At 30.8% G+C, this 21897-nt stretch overlaps 1 protein-coding gene across 1 annotated transcript in view; it reads left to right on the top strand.

Annotated features, from left to right (window-relative positions):
• Positions 1-21897, top strand: part of DACH1 (dachshund family transcription factor 1) — a 387153-nt gene that overhangs the window by 350105 nt on the left and 15151 nt on the right. The window contains exons 8-10 of the mRNA XM_006913781.1: positions 2193-2340; positions 5318-5461; positions 5949-6017. Coding sequence (XP_006913843.1) covers positions 2193-2340; positions 5318-5461; positions 5949-6017 — 361 coding nt within the window. The remainder of the gene's footprint in view (positions 1-2192; positions 2341-5317; positions 5462-5948; positions 6018-21897) is intronic.

The raw sequence follows: 21897 nt of genomic DNA, 5'->3' as shown, positions 1-21897 counted from the left end.
TGTATTACCATTAGCAGCATTAGCAGCAACTGTAACAAAAGGAAAGAGTAAACAAATGCTCTTAGCAACTTCATACTTTACAACAAATATTAATATAAAATAACACAAATTAGGGTTATAGTTTAATGTTATTCAACATGTTTATTCATAATGATTGTTTCATATTTAAAGAACACCAAAATATTGTGTTTTGTCAGCCAAGGACAATAATAGTTTAATAGTAATTTATTTTAAACAGCTACTGATAATACAACCAATCAACACATTAAGTGGTGCCAACATTGGCATCTTGCTAAATAATCTCTAGACATTGCACAGAGAGTACATCTTTCAAAGATAAGTCAACAAGAGCAATCAGAGCAGAAAATTAGAATTTGGTATCTTAGAATTAAAATACAGCTAAACTAAAGTTTTAATTGGGGTGATCTAAAAGGGCACTTGATGTAATGATCTCTTTCATTTGTTACTAATTGTTTGTTCCTGATGAAGAAAAAACACACACAGGAATGTTACTGAATTGAGTGAGGATGGCAGTTTCCTTAGCAGCTATGTTTTATTGTTAAAAACAAAAGATTAGGGAGGGGCACACTGCTGGGTAAAACTCCTCCAGCTTGTTTCATATCACAAGAATTAATCCAGGGAATTCAGGGTCAGGTCTAACAAACATGAAATAATTTATATGTGCATGAGAAGAGAATAAAAATGGCTTACGACAATGCTACATTTGTGGGCTGAACCAAGGGTACATCTCTTTTGTGCTAACAAGTCAAGCTGCAGTTGAAATTGTTGATTCAAACTGCTTATGTTGTCTCCTGCAAAGGAGTCACATCCTGGAGAGTATCTGCAAATAGCACCAACTTCCATTTCATTTATAATTTCAATTGAAAATTTCAGTCTCTAATGTTCACAGACCAAAGCAACATATCTTTTACTTCAGAAGAGCATTTTGTATTCCTGAGTTGATAAGGATAGAAATTTAAGCTCTTATTTTTACTAATAATTTTACTGATAATTTTCTAAAGCATCCTAGGAGAGAAATACATACAGAATCCTCGTGTGTGTTTTATATAGTCTCATAATTTCATTTTTAAAAATCTCAGAATACTACTAAATTTAAAAAAATACAGGAGATCCAATTATATATATGAAAGATGCCATGATCAATTGTATAAATAAACTTTGCCTTTGCCATATGCTCTTGAATTATTACACTGACAAATAGTCCCCTAAGAGTTAGTTATTTGCTATCATAATAATTTTGAATTGAATTTTTAAAAATAATGCACTATTGAGCCATTAAGTTTTAGATTCCTTACATATATTATATATCTCAAGAAAAATCTACCAGTATTATAATTTTTATTCAAGAAATTTTTAAAATTTACTATGTGGTGGGCACTCTTTGGGTCCTGGGGACATAGTACCAAATGAGAGAAAATGTCCCTGCCTCACAGAGCTTCCATTTTAGTGTAGGAAACACAACATAAAGCAATAAACAAATAAACATATGACAGTATTACAAAATAATAAATGCTATGAATAATTTTAAGGAGGGAATAACAAGGTTGGTTTGGAGGGCTATTCCAGATAGGGTGGTAAGAGAGATCCTTTCTTGAGTGGTGACTAAACAAAAGTGACATGAAATGAGGGCATGAGGCATATACAAATTGGGAGAGAAAGCATTCAGGAGGATAACAGAAAGAGCAAAGTCCCTAATGCAGAAACAAATTGATGGCTTGAGAAATGTAAAGAAGTCCACTGTGTCTAGTCTAATCTAGGTAGGGCATGTTGGCATATGAGCTCCACGAGATTGGTGAGTACTGCCAGGATTATTTGGGGTATCATAAACCATGTCAGATAATTAGTTGTGAAAGAGATTCAGTCTAATTTTCAACTTAGTTCTTATTTTTTAGACACGCTTATGTGCTGCCCTCATTTAGCTTTAGATTTAGATATTCTAATTAGGGGCAGCTGAACCCGATGCCAAAAATATTTGTCTTCCTAAAATATTTTAATTAGATTTGGAAATTTTGTGCTTTCATTATAGTTCTTTGTCCTAGTGCGTACAAAATGAATGCACAAGAATGAAAGAATTTGATATGTGGTTTCTTCTCTTTTAAAATACTTTTAAGTAATGAATGAAATGTGCTTCATAACAAAATATTACAATTCCGAATGCCTTCTTTGTACAGGGCCTCTTGAAAGTTGCCATAGATAATGCCAGAGCTCAAGAAAAACAGGTCCAACTGGAAAAAACAGAGCTGAAGATGGATTTTTTAAGGGAACGAGAGCTAAGGGAAACACTTGAGAAGCAGTTGGCTATGGAACAAAAAAATAGAGGTATTTTCAAACTTTTAAATAAGTTTAATACTTCATGTAAAATACTTAATATAACAATACTATGATTGATGATTTACTATGAACCTGTGCTTTTTGTTTTTACTTGTAGTTAAAATTCAGAGCAGGATTTAAGTCCAAGGCTCATTGTATTTCTTAATCTCCAAACTACATAGTTTCTCTTCTGTTCTAACCTAAAGATATTGAAGTATATCCAATATTGCTTATAAAATATAATGGACTTATAACTTTAAGATAGAATTAGCTCTGATAGGATGACAACTATAAAGAAAAATTTTATATTCATTCACGATTTTATATTCATTCACAATTTTGAAAAACAAGTGTTAAAGTCATAAAGCTAAAATAGAAAACACCAATTATTCAAGCAAAGAAAGCTTAGTAAGATATTTATCAACTGAAACTGAAGACTGATGAATATCTGAACAAATGACCAAAGTTGAGAGTTTGTATATTTTTTTTCTGAGTGCCTCATTTTCATGGAACAAGGTCAAGTACACACTAGAGTAGAAACCGATATGAATTTTTATTAGGTAAAAACAATGGTATCAATCTATTAGTTGCTTATTTTAGCACCTTACAGTGTATATATAGATAATTTTGAAGGTCATTTATATTTGTGTTTATTTTATGTATAGAATTGAAAAGTGTTTTCTATACAACCAATTTCCCCTTGCCTCAACTATAAGATTCTCCTATGTATTTAGAAGGGTAGCTCCTTTTGTCTCATTTAATAAGTATCCAATATATAAATATTCCACATATTCTCCTTTTATATGTTTGACATGGTCATTTATAAATCATTGTTTCTTTTTTGCTTTTAAAACTGGAAGGATTTAGTAATATTTTTTATTAGTTTCTATAAGGAAATAACTAGTAGGTTCCTGGGATGAGGTCGATTTGGGAAGCTGTCACCCCAGGCATATAGCACAGTTCTAAACAGTGTGACTTCACATAGATCTAGATACTAAAATAATCAAAATAAGGTAATCACTGATAATGAGTTATGTTCTATCTGAATAGTGAAATTTTGTGAAAGAGTTCATTATATGGAACTATATTCCATGAAATAGCTGTGTCTTGATTTTCTTATTACCTGGAAAATTCTTTTTTTTTTTCTTTTTTTAACAAAATTCAAAGTCGGACCCTTGAATTCCTAAAGAAAAGCTTTTGGTTACTTGAGAGACCTTCAGAATTTTATTGGTTCAAACCTGTTGGGAGAATTTACATTGTTTTATTTCTTTAACCACTAGAGGGCAAAACAATTCACAAACCACCCCATGAACCTCCAGTTTAATTAATTATGAACAATAAATTAAAGGTAATAACTGTCAATAATTATCTATTATGAGTGCATCTATTGAAGCAGTGTATTATCCTGAAGAGAGAACTTGGCAATCCCATTTGGTTCAATCGCATAGGAGGAAACAGCAAGTGGTCAATGGCAAGGCACTGGGTATTGAGCATTTAGTGCCGTGGGAGTATACAATACAAATAAATAATTCAGAATTTACTGTTTCTTTTCAAAGAGACTTATAAAAAGTCATCTTTGGAAAGAGAAAGTAGACAAGTAATTTTGTTAAAATAAGCCTATGGTTTTCACTATTAAAATAAAGAAATTAGCATTTATTTGAAATCAGTTTTGTTTTTTCTCTGAGACTATAGCCAATGTACATTTGATTAGAAAAAAGTTTCTGTTAATATATGATAGTAACAATATACTCAACAAGTTAATGGTCTGCCATCTTAACAATATTAATAATTATAAAAATGGAATGAATACGTGGAAATTAGAAATTGAGGCTAAAACTTTTTCTTGAACTCTTTCTTACCTTATTTTATATTTGGACTAAATACTATGTTAAATTAAAATGTTGTTCTTTAATCTGTAGTAAGAAATCAAATAGTAAACTTGGAATGATTACTCCTATGACTAACTCTACCAGAAGGATTTTCTCATACTGATTCTGTCACATTCAAGTCCACAATATTTATCAATCAAAAAAATATTTCCAAGAAAAACATTTGAATGCTTCCCATATGCTGATTGCTTGCCTTATATATATATTGTAAAAGTTAAAACAATTATCATACTGAAAATATACTTAACATACATTTATGAAGAACATATATTTATTATTTATTGATTACATATTGTATATAAATATTTAAATTGTCCTGTAGGAAAAAAAATGGATCATAATCAACTTTTTGGATCATAATCTACTTTTTAATATAATATCACATTATTGTTAGTAGTAGCATATTATTATTAGTAGTGAGATTTCATATTCTACCAGATTCCTGAAGAACAAAAACAAAACCTTCTTCAAATGTATTAGTATATATAAATTTCCTATAAGAAAATTAATGTCTCTGAGTAAATTATAATAGCTTCATCTAAAATATTTCTGCTTATATCTGTTAACAATGATTAAGAATATTTAGCTTGTCATATACAATAATATTTATAATATTTTTTTAAAATTTCAAGAAAGAATTATTAAAAATTTAGATGGCATAACATTGTTTTATAAAACATTTATAGGGGAATACTCCATTTGCTACTCAAAATTGGTGCTTTGTAAAGAGAGAGGAGGATAGTTATAAAGGTTTGCACTATTCTAACTACTCTGCACTGTTCTGATTCAAGGGCAGAGACTAAGCCACAACATTCATTTAATTAGGCTTCCTTTATCAGTGAATTCAAATATTTACTAAAATTAGTTTCCCATTAAATCTGTCTCTACATATGACAATTAAAGACATTCTTATAATGTAATATAGTTCAAGGCTAAATAATATTTGACCTCCTTGGATATTTTACTGGGATTTATTTTAGGTAAAGGTGGTGTTTTTGGAACTTTCTCCAGCAGGAAAAAAATATAAGCAAGATAGAACTTTTATAAGTTTAAACACTGCAAAACTTTTAGAAAAAATAATGTACACTGTTTTCTAGCCATAGTTCAAAAGAGGCTAAAGAAGGAGAAGAAGGCAAAGAGAAAATTGCAGGAAGCACTTGAATTTGAGACAAAACGACGTGAGCAAGCAGAACAAACACTAAAACAGGCAGCTTCAACAGATAGTCTCAGGGTCTTAAATGGTAAGAGAGTGTATCTTTATGCATGGCTAACTAACTTTCATTTTGAATACTCAAATGCAATTTAGACATGTGTTTCTGGTTTTGTATATTTCTCTGTCTTGTCATTCATTAAAACGTGCTTGTAGCTGACAGCATGGTGCAAAGAATAATCACGTATATTGAGGGAAATGTATTCTACCGTTTCTTACTTAACTTCAGTATCTGAGACTTGACATTGCTTCTCTGTCTAAACAAATCTATCTGTACCGAATCAAAGTAAAATATTCATCTGAGAACTTCCTAAACCCCAACCTATTTTATGAACGATTTCTCATTATCTTTTCAAATTTTTTGATAATCCTTATGGTTATAGTCTTTGTTCAACCTTTAAAAGGTGACAGAGACTTATGTGAGTTTAATTCAGCACCAGAGTAACAGGTTACTCTTTCTTAAAGGACAACAGGAATCAAATGAAATATGTGTCACTCTTACCTTTCTGTGCTTTTAGACTCTCTGACCCCAGAGATAGAAGCTGACCGCAGTGGCGGCAGAACAGATGCTGAAAGGACAATACAAGGTAGGAATTTGCAAAAGGCTATAAATCTAGATCTTGCTATATGAGTTTTCCTCAGCTTTAGCCTGCTATTCAAGCATGTAGCCTACCATCTGGGCCACATCAAAACAAGTTCAAACAAGGTCAAGTTCATCTTGCTTGTTTATATGAGTGAATTCATTTTGTGCTGATAGATTTTCTTTAAATTAACAGGTCATTTCTGTTTATACAATGCAATTAAAAAGGAATAATTAATTTTAAACAATGTATGATTTAATCTTGGACACACTCAATGTGTTTTATTGAATGCTTGAAGCTCAGTCTAATGCAGAAAGGGTTTATAAGTTCTATTCTATAGAAATAAAATCATGGGCTAATCAAGTAGGTAGTCTTAAAAATTTGAAAATTTCCTGTTTTGTGACTACTGCAAAATACCTGCAAAATAGACTAGTTGAATGTTAACAATAAATAAGATTGTTTACTTTACGTGGATTTTCCAAAAGTTCGGTATGCCATTATACACATTATAAAAGCACAAATCTGCTTAACAAAATCATAAATAGAATACTGAAAGGAGTTCTGTTGTACACTCAGAAGAGAAAGACCACACTATGAGGAAAGGACAAAATCAGAAGGTGGCATTTGTAGTCTAACATCTATTCTAAACAATAAACTCAGTAGAACATCATGAATACTAAACAGTAAAAAGAGCATTTGTTTTCTGTTTTAAATGAAGATGATTCTTCAAAAAGAAGCCTAAAATGATTAACTACTATAATCCTCACAATTGCTTTTTTTGTATTTTAAGCTCAATCATTTTGGGGGTGCTGTTTGACATAAATTGTGTTACTTAATCAGCTCCAAATGTCATTCTAGTTTAGTGTAAAGGAAGTATATTTTTGTAAAGTATCATATATGCAATAAGTAAATATCAGAAACTTGAAACATTCCTAGAGAATATTTTTGTCTATTTTTGTTTTACCTGAGACTACAATAATTAATTGTCTTACTCCTAAGCTTGAACCATATGTTTTTACAAGACATCTCTATAGAAATATACAAGATTAATGCAACTGTAGATAGAGAAAAGATTTCATTTTTTTAGATTCTTATAGATTTCAGCAAAATTATATATCTTTGTGTGTATATAATATTATTAAAATCATAAGATTTCTGTTGCATCTCTTAAAAATTGCATACAGATGTTAACGAATTATTAATATCAAAGCCAGTCCTATTTATCAAGGCTGATGATCTCAATAAGGCCAATGGAAATATTGGCCCTGGTTTGTGTGATCAAGGGCTCCTCATGTACTAATTTAGCTAATGTCCAAAGTGGTCTAAGAAAGCACATGAATCTCCAGGCAGATGTGATAAATAAGGTGGTCATAACTCAATCTAAGAAAAAATTATAGACAATATATTCCTACAGATAAATGGTAGATTTGTCATTAATAGTAGTAAGAAGCATTTAGGCAATGATTAAACATTTTTGCCTAATTGAAATAATCTATATTTCATGATTTTGCTATCAGAAATATTTTGGTCATCAATGAGCAATAGCATTTACATGTGAATTTTTAAAATTCACATATATTCAAATATACACTTTAATATGGATAAGTCTTACTATACGAGATTGAAATATTTTCAATTCTCAATTTCTGTTGTGATTCTCTTACTCTGAAGAAAATTTTTAATCATAAATTGCCTTCTTTTTGCTATCCAGACAGCTACCAGCTGAGTAATAAAGAAAACCCACTCAAACAACTTTAAAGGAACAAAACATTTGAACGATGATTATACATAGTAACTTAAAGCCAGATTAAAATGATTATTAGATTATTTTTTGCTTTGGTTTATTATAATATGAGATCTTTATTCATTTCATTCATTTATTCTGCCTGTCAATTAAAAAGATGTGTTCCTCAAGTCTAATGTGAATAATCAGTTATATTCTGCTTTTTATATAGTTATGTTTGGATTTAATGGTTTTGTTATGTTGTTCAATGTAATACAGTTAGTTTTCAATAGAACACTAAATAATATTCATGATTTTAATTAGATAATATGATTTTTTTTCTCAAATGCCATTTTAAAAAGCACTGTAAGTGAATCTGTGTTTCTGTGTATTAATGGCTAAAAATTTATTTCATCAGCAGTTGAAATACCCAAGACTTTTAAAATACCAGAGCAAGGAGATCATCTTTTGCTACTGTAACTCCACTAAATAAGCTTATTTAGCCCTTTGAACTTTTTTTTTTTTTTTTTTTTTGAGAAACTAAATTTATACATTTGGAAGATAACAGAACAAAATTAACTGTGAACAAAAGAAATAAAAGGAAAAACACTGTCTTTAGTTAAATTCTGTGTCTAACCACAAGAATGAGAAAGGCAACGAAGAAGGAACCAGAACTCATTATTAACTTGTGAAATGGCCTATGTCGAGCATTTTGGGAGCCATGAGCACCTGCTGCTTCACAGTTCAAGAATGACACAAACACAGCCTCTTGCTGCTCCCTTCACTCTCTCTCTCTATGTCCGCAAGCCCAGGTGTTATCATAGTCTTTATATTCTTTCTTATTTTCAATCCAACCATAACTGAAATTATTCTCTATCCCAAAATAAACTCAACTCAATTAGGACAGACAAAGGAAACCCACATTTCTTTATGCTTGTCATGTATTTATTTATTTTTAATATTTTGGCAGTAAATAAATGGAGTGGTTGGCCTGAAATTTAGTCACCTAGCAGTCTCAGGCACTTAAATACTGCTTAAGTACCAAGTAATAACCTCCTATAAGCAACTCAGGTTAGACTAAATGTTGCCTCATTGTCATTTAGTACCACCATTTGTATAAAACTATAGAGGAGGGGAAGCGGAAACCAAAAAACAGTTTAGAAAATATTCCTGAGCAAAGAGGCCCTGAATAGATTACATATCTTGAAAGTAGGGTAAATCAACTCATTCTATACAGGGATAAATTCTTCATTGTTGATACTTCTAATATCTAATTCAAAATTCATGAGTTTGGAGGAGCTATTATGAATGTAAAATAAACATTCAAAATTTAAAAACAAATAGTAAATTGTTTCAGGAGCTGAACTGTATGGTGATTAACTCTCTCATATCTTGAGCCTTATAAATTTATATATTATGATTTGTGTTAGAGTTTGAAAAATTGATCTTACTTTTAAGCTTTTTGTAAAATCTTTTGAATATATAGAGTAGTCAGAGATCACATTGAGCAGTTTTTTGGACTAGTCCATAAATATCTTCCGAAACCCCTTCTGTACCCACATACACACAAAAGCACTTCCACATAATGTATGCAGCTAGGACTTGGCGTTCTTTAGCTAAGTCCTAGTCTTTTTATTCTCTCTCCCTAAGTAACAGCATCCACCTAAATAGATTACATATACATTGACAACTTTTAAAAATATCTATTCAGCCCATTCAGATATCTTTAAGAGCTCCACAAAATATCCAGCTTTGATTTGGCTGTCACACAAGGAAGTCAAGGTAGGTGCACAAAACCAAAAGGATACTCCACCCCCACCCCTGCAAAACTGTCTCCTTCCAGTGTGCCCTCCCTTGGGTGCCCTCATTTGTCCAATCCAGTATCCTCCTTAATATATACTGAGGGAAGTGTGGAGCTTGACATTTTCCTTCCTTATCCTTTACACCTAATCTCATCTTCCTCCTCATTCTCTGCACTTCTAACATACCGGCTTTTCTTTTCCCCCCTGAAAAACTCACATCTGCCTCCCCGCACCTGGGACATTTTCCCCTCTTCCATGCCTTTACTTACCCAACCTTTAAGTCTCATCTTCGGGGGTACTGCTTCCATCCATGCTTCCTAGACTCCACACCTGCCCTAGCAGGACCTCCCTGCCTCCTGGGTCTAGTTAAGCCTCTTAGAGGTTCTTACCACACATTTCACTTCTCCACAATAGCTCGATGTGCATTTATAGGTTCTTCTTTAAGGCTTCTTTCTCTCTGCACTGTAGCTAGGCAGAGTACGAACCATGCCTATTTTGTTTACTATTGTCCCCCTAGTGTCTGGCAGGATGTTGGACATCTCGTGGTGACCGACTGCTACCTGTTCCTGAAGGAAAGTATCAACCATTGGTGAATTAGGGTCTGTGTAGGAGGATCTTGTGGCTGCTGGAGATCCTTATTGTTCTGACATTTCTCAGAGTTTGGTTGTAGAAACTGATGGGTAAATATAAAGGATAATATGAATCTGTCTAGGAAAAACAGATTTACAGATTCAAGCAGAATAAATTTTTATTTCTGATAGCTGAATTAACAGTATGTATTTATTCTTCTTATATGCTGATGTAACTGCCTTCTTGCACATTTGACCTAAGATTTAGATTTTGTGAATATTCCCTTACATCCAATTTTCCATTTTAAATGTATATTAAATTTAACATACTATAGTCATATTTCTTAAATAACAGTTTCCTCTTTGGTTTAATATACACTGATCTCGTGCTTCTTTCTGATTTGTTTCATATAATTTCAAATGATTAAGTCATCTATATATATTGTTCAGGTGATCAATATATAGAGACATGAACTATAACATGGGAAAAATCATAGATTAGTGCTATTTTATAAACTGCCAAAAAGTTTGCACAGGTCACTTCTGAAATAGTACCTTTTGTTTTTTCTAAGTAAAAACCTGTCCTCATAAACCAAAAAGTAATTGTTAAATTCAATGAAAATGTGGCCCACAGTTCCTCTGACATCTTAAAATGTCTGCAAGTTATGCTTGTAAAATCTTGACTTCACTTGAAAGTACATTTCTTTTATTTACACCGAATGGCTATAATCAAAACTATTTGGCTTTTTTTTTTTTTTGACTGATCTCAGATCATAGAAAACCAAACATCCTTCCAAATTAAAGGATGAAAGACATGCCTTTACATTAGCAATCTTTTTTCTAATTTAAAAATATCTTCTTTCTGCTTCCTAGATATTTGAAGATACAAGTTAAATTTAAAAGTTATTCATTAATTCAACAAATATTTATTGAACACTGATGATATGCCAGGGACACTTATATGATGTCACTGCCTTAACATTGAGAAAGGACTTCAAAGATTAAATTTCTTTATCTTGCAAAAGAAGAACCCAAGGCTTACTGAATGTACCTGACCTCTTAAAGGATTACACCATGAGTTAATGGGAGTTGGGAATTAACTTGGTTCAGTTGCTTTTCAGATCCCCTTATATTTTCCTGATTGTTTTTAGATTAGAGTTCTTAAAATATATTACTGTTTTAAAATATGTGGTTATTTTTACAGTAACCTTCCCTTATCTGCAGGGGTACATTTCAAGACTTGTAGTGAATGCCTGAAACCAAGGATAGTACTGAACCCTATATACACTGTTTTTTTCCTATATATACCTACTACTGATAAAGTTTAATTTAAAATTAGGCACAGTAAGAGATTAACAACAATAACTAATAAAATAGAACAATTAAAACTTAACCAGTTGATAACCAACAGTGTTACTAAGTGACTAATGGACGAGTGGCAGATATAGTGCGATTATATTGTATAACGAGATGATTCACTTACGAGTAGGACTAGCAGGAAGGTGGATGATTTTATCAGGCTACTCAGAATGGTGCACAATTTAAAATTTATGAATTGTTTATTTATGGAATTTTCCATTTAATTTTTTCGGACTGCTGTTGACCATGAGTAACTGAAATTGCAGAAAGCAAACCCATGGAAGAGAGTGGGGTACCTCTGTATTGTTTGTTTAGTAACTCACAGCTCCAAAGCATTATCATGCATGTCATCCTCGTGAGTGGAACTTAAATGTTTTCTCAAGCTTTTTTTTAAAAAATTAAATCAAATGTTCTAGTATTCAATGAATTTCTTAGCAATATATCGTCTTTTATTTAGACTTAATGATATTGCATAATAAGTGGAAGTACTCACTTATTAAAATAGTAAGGTGGATTAGGAGTTGATATTTATTGAGCCTTTCTTGTGTATTCTAATTTAAAGGTGAGATAACTAAATCTCAGAGTAGCTGATTAACATTCTCACATTTGCACTATGAGTTAGTGGGGTGGCTGACATTTGATCCAGATTGATGACCCCCAAATCTTTGTTCTTTCCTCCATGCCTTGATGTCTAGACTTAATGTCTCTCTCCTACGATAACTACTTGCAGCCCCATCATTTATTTTGGATAGTTAGCACATTACCTATTAATAACTTTAAATGTTCAAAACAATCTACTGCTTGCTGCTATGGAATGACATACAATTGGAAAAAAAAATGTTTCCTTTCCAGCTTTTTACCTCTGAATCAGCCATTATGCCTATACCATGTTTATAGAAACTTCTAGGCACACTAGGGAAAATCTCAGTCTAAGAAAATAAAGTGATGTTAAAAGAAAGTAAGAGATTAGTTATATTTAGATAAAAGACTTACCTATATTCGTTAGCAGCAATAAACTGATGATAAACTTAAAATCAGACAAAAATCCAATTTTGATTTAATTTAAGACATTTGGAGAGCCTCTTCATTTCTTTTGTAGTATGTGTTTGAACAGAATTGCTAAATGATATCCCAAGTCTTTTACACTATAATGGTCTTAAATTGAACCTTACTTAAACTTAGCACTTTTAAGATCTTTATGAAAGTACTGTATAAATTTGATTTCATGCAATTGTCTTATGCATATTTCTACCTTTAATGTAACCAGCTCAGTAGAATCTAGCAATTAAAAACTTCTAGGTCTGGATTCAAATCTTTGCTCCACTTTTCCCCGCCTTTAGTAATTGCTTAACCTCAGAGTGCTGTTATGAAGATTAAATAAAACAGTCTGTGTAAAGCACTTAGCACATGCTAGGCAATACCGGGCACCTAGTTAAGTTTTAGCTGTTAATATTAAATTGTATTATTTTGTGTTAATATATTTATTTTTTTCAGAAAATTGGTCTTTATAATATAATATTCACTTCCATAGTAAAGTATTTGCAGAAATTTATAAGAATTTTTTTTCGTTACCTGAACTTAATTTTCCATATTTAAAAATTGCTTATTGCTTAAAAGAGGGAGACTTTTCAATGAAAGCCTCCCCCTTTACATGGATTATTTTTATTTAATCTTTATAACACACTCTGAGGTTAAGCAATTACTAAAGTGAGGAATAAAGTGGGGGGACAATTTGCTTAAAACTGATTTCTGGTCTGCCTGCAGTGCACATTTACTATCGTTTATTTACTTACAAATATGTAATCACCATAGGGATTACCTCAAACTGTTTTTCTTGATTTTAAAAAATAAATATTAGAATTATATTGTCATGAACAAAACAATAATAAATTTACTTCTAGTCTCCTTGGCCCTGATTTCTAGTGTTTGGCAGCATTTCAATACAGCTAATCAATTTAAGACAGCATTGATTAAGTTGAACAAAAGACGATATTGATTGCAGGCAGTAACCAATAAACAGACTATTGTTCCATAGTTACCACAGGTCATTGTTAACTACTCATTTAACTAGACAGTCAGAGTTATTATTATTAAATATATAGTCTCAGACGTACTCATATATTGTATAAATATTTAGAAAATGTTTTCTTATAACTTCAGTATAAGCATTTTCATTCTTTGGAGAAATATGTTAAAAAGTAAATCTTGTTTTCTCGAATATAGGTAGATATGCTTAAACTCCAAGCAAGAAGAAGGCTTCTTATAGGGTTTGTTGGAAATGGCTTCTTAGGTAATTTAAACTAATTTTACACGAAAGTAAACATGGTGGGCAGTTAAGTATGAAGTTGTTCAAAATAGTAATAAAATGTAATTTATAATTTTACTTATATAAATTTTTTTCAATGTATTATTTCATTAGAACAAATTTCCTAAACTCCTGGTTCTTATAGGAAAAAAATAGCATGGTTGTCATAATTATATGTTCATGTTGAGTTGAGACATATCGTGAGGCTTTATGATGTGATTTTATTTCTTATGCCATTGCCTAAATATCATGCAGAGTAAAATATGGCAAAATGATTAAGCTTAGTTTGCAATATATATGACATCATTTTTCCTAGTTAAAGTAATATAATAGGTGGTACAAGAGTTTAGGAGAGATAGGGAATATCAGGAATAATGAATTAGATTTGGAGTGCAAAGAAGGTAAATAGACATTTGTAAAAATATATTGCTTTTTTAAGTATTGAAAGAGAGCAGTTATTAACACAAAATACAATAATGTTTTGTTAGAATAGATAAAATTGAAAAGTGAATTAAATCGGCTTACTTATAAACATGTTTTTGTCTGAATATTCTCTGAAGACCATAATCAAAGAATAGAGATAACTGGAAATTGGGAAAGATATTAGCAGGGGGCCCTTCAGATCAATGCTAGATCCATTTTGATTTAAAATCCTAATTAATAATATGGAAGAGTGGTTAAAGAAAGTATATCAATAAAATTCACAAATGATCCTAATTTAGAAGGTGAAACATACATCTGAGTGGACAGTGTAAATATGCAAAAGAAACAGATATTTTAGAAATTTCAGGATGAATGAAATGAGATTATCTTTGTACAAAAGAAAATTTTATTTTAAGATCTGTTTTTAGTAAACATTAAAAAGCTCAATAAATATCAATGATAATATATGTCCAATTACAACTTGTCATAGTACTATACTAATAGTAACTGGCTGCAGGACTGAGAAAAGTATCAGAGAATATAGAAGAATAACCTATCATTTTACTTGTATATATATTTTTATTGATGATACTTTTTATTATTATGACTAACTAGGCAGTTTAGTAAGTTGGTTTTTCATTATGGTCAATACAGTAATTTCTTATTTTTAGGCAGTATAGTATTATCTTTAGACTTAAGAATAATTTATTTAAAATATGATTTTGTTTTTAGTCTTTTCAAACCTTTATTATTAAGGGAAAATTTTGATGGCCATTTTATCTAGTTAATTTAAGTAGAAAATGTGTATAATGTCTACCAAAGCTGAAAATGGTTACTATTTAAGTATATTAGTCATTCATAGTCACAAAACCTGCTGTTTCTTTTCATATACACCCTTGAACAGTAAAATACCCTGGCCACCTAAGAGAAACTTTAAGAAATATTCAGTTACTTCATTAAGATGTAGCATAAATACATTTTTTTGAGAAATACTATTTATACTTTGAGTTACAAAATGTATTAAAAATATTTAAATTACAGAAAAATAACTTTTATTTTTAAAGTTTATTCACTAAATTACAGGATTTGTATGAACCAAATAAAAAATAGGTACATAGCACATGGCGGTGGAAGGTATGTCATCAATTTTGATAGCATGTACATGTTTAGACATTTGTGATATATAACACTCTTTGCTATAAATTTCCTTTAGAAAAAAATAAAACATCATCGTTTAGACTATAAATGTAAAAATGCTTATGGTGCATTATTCCACTCCCTATGGTTAAGGACAGAATGCAGACATGCCACAATAATGTTTTTTATTTCTACTGTTTGAACCATATTAATGAGAACATCATTTTGGAGAACTAATTATTTCTATTTGTCTTGTGTCACACTTTCTAATTCCTCTATATTAGCACAGCCAAAGCAAATTAATTGCTTTTCCAGCAGTTGAACCTTGTCCAAGAATGAGCTCACATTCCCTTCCAGTTTCCCTGTTTCTGGGAGTGCATTGTGTCAGAAATTTCTCTTGATACTAAACATAGTCTAGAGAATATCTTTACAGATTTCTGTGCACTCGCTTGATGAAATTTATAAGTTTAAGTGACCCGCCAGGAAAGATAAAGTTCTTAGCTGCAAGATTATACATCAAAACAGTTAAAGTGAAATTAAAATTAAATGAATGAATCTCACTGAAGCAAAAAAAGCAGTAATTAATGGTTCCCTTAATTGTCTTCATAAAATATTTGCATGGGTCTAATTTGCATAATTTGCATGTATTAATTAATCTTTCAAAGGAATTTTGTGCTGAGAGAAGCCAAAAAATCTCTTTGTTTTATTTAACATCTAATGAAATATTTATCTTCTTTAATGAACTTCTCATCTTCATTAAAATAAAAATTGTACAAGTTTGTATGTTTTAAATGTTTTCATAATTGAAGCATTCGAAAAATCTCTTTAGACTTACAACAGCTGAAAACAAACACATTATTTAGCATTCAGTATCATTTTAACAACAGCAACATTTTTGAAAAGTCTAATTTTGCTTTCTCAAGTGGCAAAGCATTTGGTAAATGAATAAATGAATTAACTACTTAGTTTTAAAAGTACGATTTTCCAAAGCCTAATCATTTCTTTCAATGGTAGTGTTATTTTTATGGCTGAAATAGTGGGTAACTAGAGGGTATATATGAGAAAAATCAGTATGTTTAATTGTTTGGGAAATGGTTCATTGGTTACAAATATTTTAGCTGGTTGAAAGAAATTACTCCATTAAAATCCATTTGCTATTATTAACAACTGCTAGATTGATTGACAATATTTCCTGGCAGAAGCTATGCACTTCCAACTTTATTCTCAATCTGACTCCTAGAGATTTGCAGCAAGGGTTTCTCTTCTCACAAACTACGAGATCACAGTAAAAACCTAGAGACGTGCCTTGGAAGGGATGAAATCCAAAATTTCATTAAGTACCAAGTAGTATGAATTCAAGAGAACTGAGGAAGAGTGTGAGGAGAGAGCCTGGAAGTTAAAAAGATATAAGGGGAAAGAAATTGGTGGCCTATGAATGTATTCATTTTGATGTAGTGAAGAAGAACATCAAAAATATATATACATATATTTCTTATAAAGAAGAAAGAAAATCAACTAACATTTCAAAAGCAATTTATAATTTGCTCAGCCTTTTCGCATACATTATTTTTGTTGATCTTCAGGGCATACCTATTTTGTACTATTTCAGGAAACTGAGGCACCTAGAGGTAAAGCAAATTGCTTGGAATCAAACTGAACTCGGGACCTCTGAGTCCATTGAAGTCCATATGCCTCACTCCTATACATCAGTCTTTTATCTCGTGATAATTTATGAAGTGGCTGTGAATGGCTAAATGTTAAACAAGATAATGAGGGTGGCATGAATTTATAAGGATTAAGATTCAAAATGCAAATATATAGTTCTTTCCATGTAAAGTTTAGTAATGTGATAAAAGTCAATTAAATTGACTTTGATTTCTTGTAGGATTCATCTTTAGGAAAGTTAAATGACATTTCCATTAGGCAACAGTTATTTCTTAACTCTGCAACCACTCTCATAATTTGCAATTTCTCATGAAGTTTTCTCTAATATAAAAAGAAAAATAAATTCATCATGTTACGAAGATGATTATTAATCAGTTATAAAATAAATGCCAATGCTGATTTTTCTCTACCATTAACATTGATAATTTGTTTAAATAGTTGATTTCTAAAGGATTGAAGTTAATATTAAGATGACAGAGTCCTAGGAGAGCACTGGCAGAGTGAGAGCCATGGTCTAATGTTAACACTCACTACAGTCATCAGTGTTGTGGCCCTTGTAACTCACTTTAACCGCTAAGACCTGCTCTGTTACTGATATGTTTATCCTGTGAAAATGGCAAAGACTTCTAATTACTTATGAGTGTATACATACACACACACACACACACACACGCACACGCACACACACACACACACACACGGTGTATCCATGGGTCCATCATGGATGAGTGGATTCTGGAATCAGACTACATGGGTTCAAATCTCCATGCTACTGTTTATTAACTGTATAACACTGATAGCGTAAACCAAACTTACAAAATGATCATAATATCCATGTTACAGAATTGGTATGTAGATTAGGTGAACTGAGATATATGAAGACCTTAGAATCTTGTCTGGTAGAAGCTAAGTGATAACAAGAATTTGCTATTTTTACAGTTATGCACAAATTTAATGTAATGGTGCTTACAATAGTATTCATTTATGGTAAAAATTAAATATAATTTGAATGAAAAAAATTTTCTTAAGCCAATGAATATTTTTCCTGTTTTGACATATTTTTTCTTTTAGCATGTTCTAAGGTGAAAAATAAAAATTATATTCACCAGATTTTCCAAAGCATTTAAAAAATTAATGACAGTATGGATTGCAATATTTATGTCAGTTTAAACAACATGGCTTAAGGAAATTTATTTGCAGCCACACATTCTGTATGATTATTTATCATTTTTCCAAATTAAATAAAAGATAAACAAATTATTTTTGACTCATTTAATATGGAAGCATTAGAGCTTCTTAATTTTTTAAATTATATTTTGGCAAATTTCTCTTAATACGATTGGTATTTTCATATAGTGTGGAGTAACTGCAGACTCTTTTAATTCATATATAATCATACTCCAGAGATAGTAAATCTCCAAACATAGTTCCACTTAAGCTTACTAATTACACCTATAAAACAATGAATGATGGCTACAAATTATTGGATCCGACTCTCATTCTTTATTTATTTCTCCCTGGGAGAAAGAGCACTGAATGAAAGATTTTAGACTATAAATTATTCCCATACATAATCAGATGTGCTGTGTTTAACTTTGATTCCATACTATGGTTTTACATTTACTTATAAAATTCCTATTCTAACAAATTAAGAACTAATATGATATTTATAATAAAATGACATTTACTTGTATTAAAAATTTCAATGTCTTTATTTTTTCTAAATGGCTTTTACTGGTTACTGTAATTTTAGATCTATCTTGTTCCAAGTTAAAGTCTTTTGACTGGTTTTTATTAATTTCTCCAGCAAAGTCTTATGAAATGTCACAGTCTAAGCCTTATCCCTGGTTAAAAAGAAATCTTACAAATGAGAAAAGAAGATTAGATGTAAGACGAGGATGGAAAATACATTCATCTTCTAAACCTGGGTTCTAGCCAACTGTTGCCCAATGGGACCATAAGCTTAGTACTATTATATTTGTTTTCTGAGAGAACTCAGAAATACACATTTTTATGTAAAGTTATAGATTAGAAAAAAATACTGTGGAAGCCTGAACGAGATAAATATTTACTTATCTTCTGTAAGACAGAAAAAGTTCTTGTGATCCAAAAAAACTCATGGCATATCAGACATGAATATATAAACCAAATTAAAAATAGCAATTAAGTCAAAAGTAAAGAGAACAGAACTCCTTGCTTTTTAGAATAAATGTAACTCCCCCTAACTGCTTTGAATTCAAACTTACTTTTGAGATAATGTTTTGAGGCTCACCTTTTTTAAAATTTATGCAATTCAGATTAATGCCATTGTGTTAGGCATTTAAGTGATATGATTATTGCATAGGATTAAAAATGCTTTTTTTTTAAATTTTGTAAATTCTACTTCTTAAATCATTAGAATGAGAACCGTTTAAAGAAATTATAGAATGTACTTTAAAGGGTTGTTGAATTATATAATATAGCCAATAGACTTTTATTTCCCTAAGAATTCAGAACCAATCATGGTTAATATATCCAAGCGTCAGTGAATGAAAAGAGTGGAGTAAATGTGTTAGATAAAAGGAAAAATGTTAATAGCATGGCCTTCTATAAGCCTTAGTTAATAGCATATGGGTATGGTCTATCTTTTTTGGAATATAGTTCTTACTATTCTTATGTTTCCTGGGTGAGATCTCATTGAGATGTGTCATGTAATTGCACTAACTTTCCAAGAGTTATCAGCAGCAGAATTAAAATATGGCTATAAAAATCTATTTCTCCATTTATATTATTTCATTATTTATAGATATTTTATTGTAGTCCTACAATGAGGTTTTAAAATGCAGACAAAATTCAACTGGTGACTTACTGCTCCGTGTTAAAACTACCAATATAGGAAATGAGAAGAGGTGGCCCCATTTCTCTGAACTGATTTGGGTTCAAACTGGGCAGAAACCTCCTCACTCGCTCTCAAAAAGTTACCATTGTCAAGTCCAAATTCAGGGCATGGGATTGTTCACCAACAAACCATGGCTAACACTCCAACAGATCATCCATCAGAAGAAAGTGTAAAGACATAGAATACGGGCTATGGTGTTAACAATAGAGCAAACCTCATTTCAATTAGAACTGGGAATAGCATTTAGCTTAGTCTTCACATTCTCTCGTCTCATGATTTCACATCCACAACAAAAGTCTCAACTGACTAAATTCAAAAATACTGATAGCTTTTATCTACACAGTAGAAATGTTATGAAAATTAATGCTTGAAGGGTTATAAATAAATATACAAAAATTAAGTGGACATTTTTAGGAGATTTATATACTTAAGTTCCAGTATAGCTAATTTTTTTGTAGTCACATAAAAGTCAATTTCCTAAATTAATGTTTAAATATTTAGTTGGTAGTTAATTCCCCACTTTGAACACAAATGCAGTTTTTGATTGCCTTGTCTTGAATAGTATTTCAATATGATTTCTTTTCCTTTGTGAGAAAGTTAGAACATAGGCATCTATTAAATCCCAACAATCCACATAGAAAGACTGTGAATTATCACAACTCAGTAGGCTTCGTTGCATGTTATTTTTACAAAACAAAGAAAATATATAAACCTTCCTAATTATTTTCTTAATATTACAGATTTATAGTCAACGAAGAAGTGAAATTTTATATCATAAGTCCAAAGCTATGGGCTTTTATATTTTAACACTTGGAGTGGTGCTTTAACATGAAATATTAGGAAACAGGTATACATGCGATTTTAGCAATATTTAATGTAATCAATGACAGTAGAATTTTGAGACTTGAAAATAATGACTTTTTTTTTTTTTACTTTTGGCAGTATTTATGATTTCTGAATAAAATGAGTTACCAATGTGACAAACGTACATGAATATATAACACTAGACTTCTTTTTCTCTTTTTTGTGCTTTTAATTTTAGTTTTTTCTTTACTATGGTTTTGTTGTCTTCTTTATAGCACTAACTGGAGATTTCCATTTTCATATGTTTAGTCTAATAAATAAAAAATATATATATATAAAGTGATATCATGAAATACAGATCTAGAAGCTCCAAATCATGACATGTAAGTTATAATTGCCAGAATTGCCATTCTTATTTCTTTCATGTAAATATTTTTCATCTGATTTCTCTTCCTGAAACCCCTCTGCAACTGCAACTGTGTAAAGTTGTTGCTGTGGTGTGGAATGGGAAAAAACATAGATAAACACACTCCTCCCACAAGTCAGAATGCTGTCAATGTCCTCTTCTGAGAACCATCTCATGAACAGTTTGGGAGAACAAAATTTTAAAATGACTGTCTGTGAAACATGAATATCATTTAAAAAAATATATATCCTCTTGAATTTTCAAAGTCCATGTATTTTAGTATTTTAAAGACTCCAAAAGTCTTGAGTTAAAGTTAAACAATGTCTTTCATTAAAGTCAGTTTATTTGACTGGAAAGTTAAATTAGCATTTCCTGAAATCATCTGACTACAAAATCATTTTTATTGAATTAAAAATAATAACATCTCATGGAGTGAACTTCTGCACACTGTCTCTTGTAACTAATCCTTGTTAAATCTATCTTATAACCAATTCACTTTAACAGAGGCTTCTACACTTAAGTGCTGGGGCCAGAAAAATGCAAAAGACACAATATCTTTACTAAATAATTCATAATCTAGTGGGGCATACAGATACAGAAATAATTTTAGTAAAATACATGTTAACTCCTATTGATTAAGCTGTGGTTGTCATGATATTTTTCAGGGGGTAGTAGAAAGTATAAGTCAAATTTTATTTATACAAAAATATAAAATATTTATACATTAAATTTAATTATATGAAACAAGAATAAATTTAACAAAGCAAAATATGACCATATCGTGTATACACATGTCTTTATATTTATAAAGTAAT

The sequence above is a fragment of the Pteropus alecto genome, unplaced genomic scaffold (assembly GCF_000325575.1).
Source record: "Pteropus alecto unplaced genomic scaffold, ASM32557v1 scaffold72, whole genome shotgun sequence".
NCBI classification, from domain to species: Eukaryota; Metazoa; Chordata; class Mammalia; order Chiroptera; family Pteropodidae; genus Pteropus; species Pteropus alecto.
Note: the sequence above shows the minus strand (reverse complement) of the source record. Positions and strands in the feature narration are given on the sequence as shown.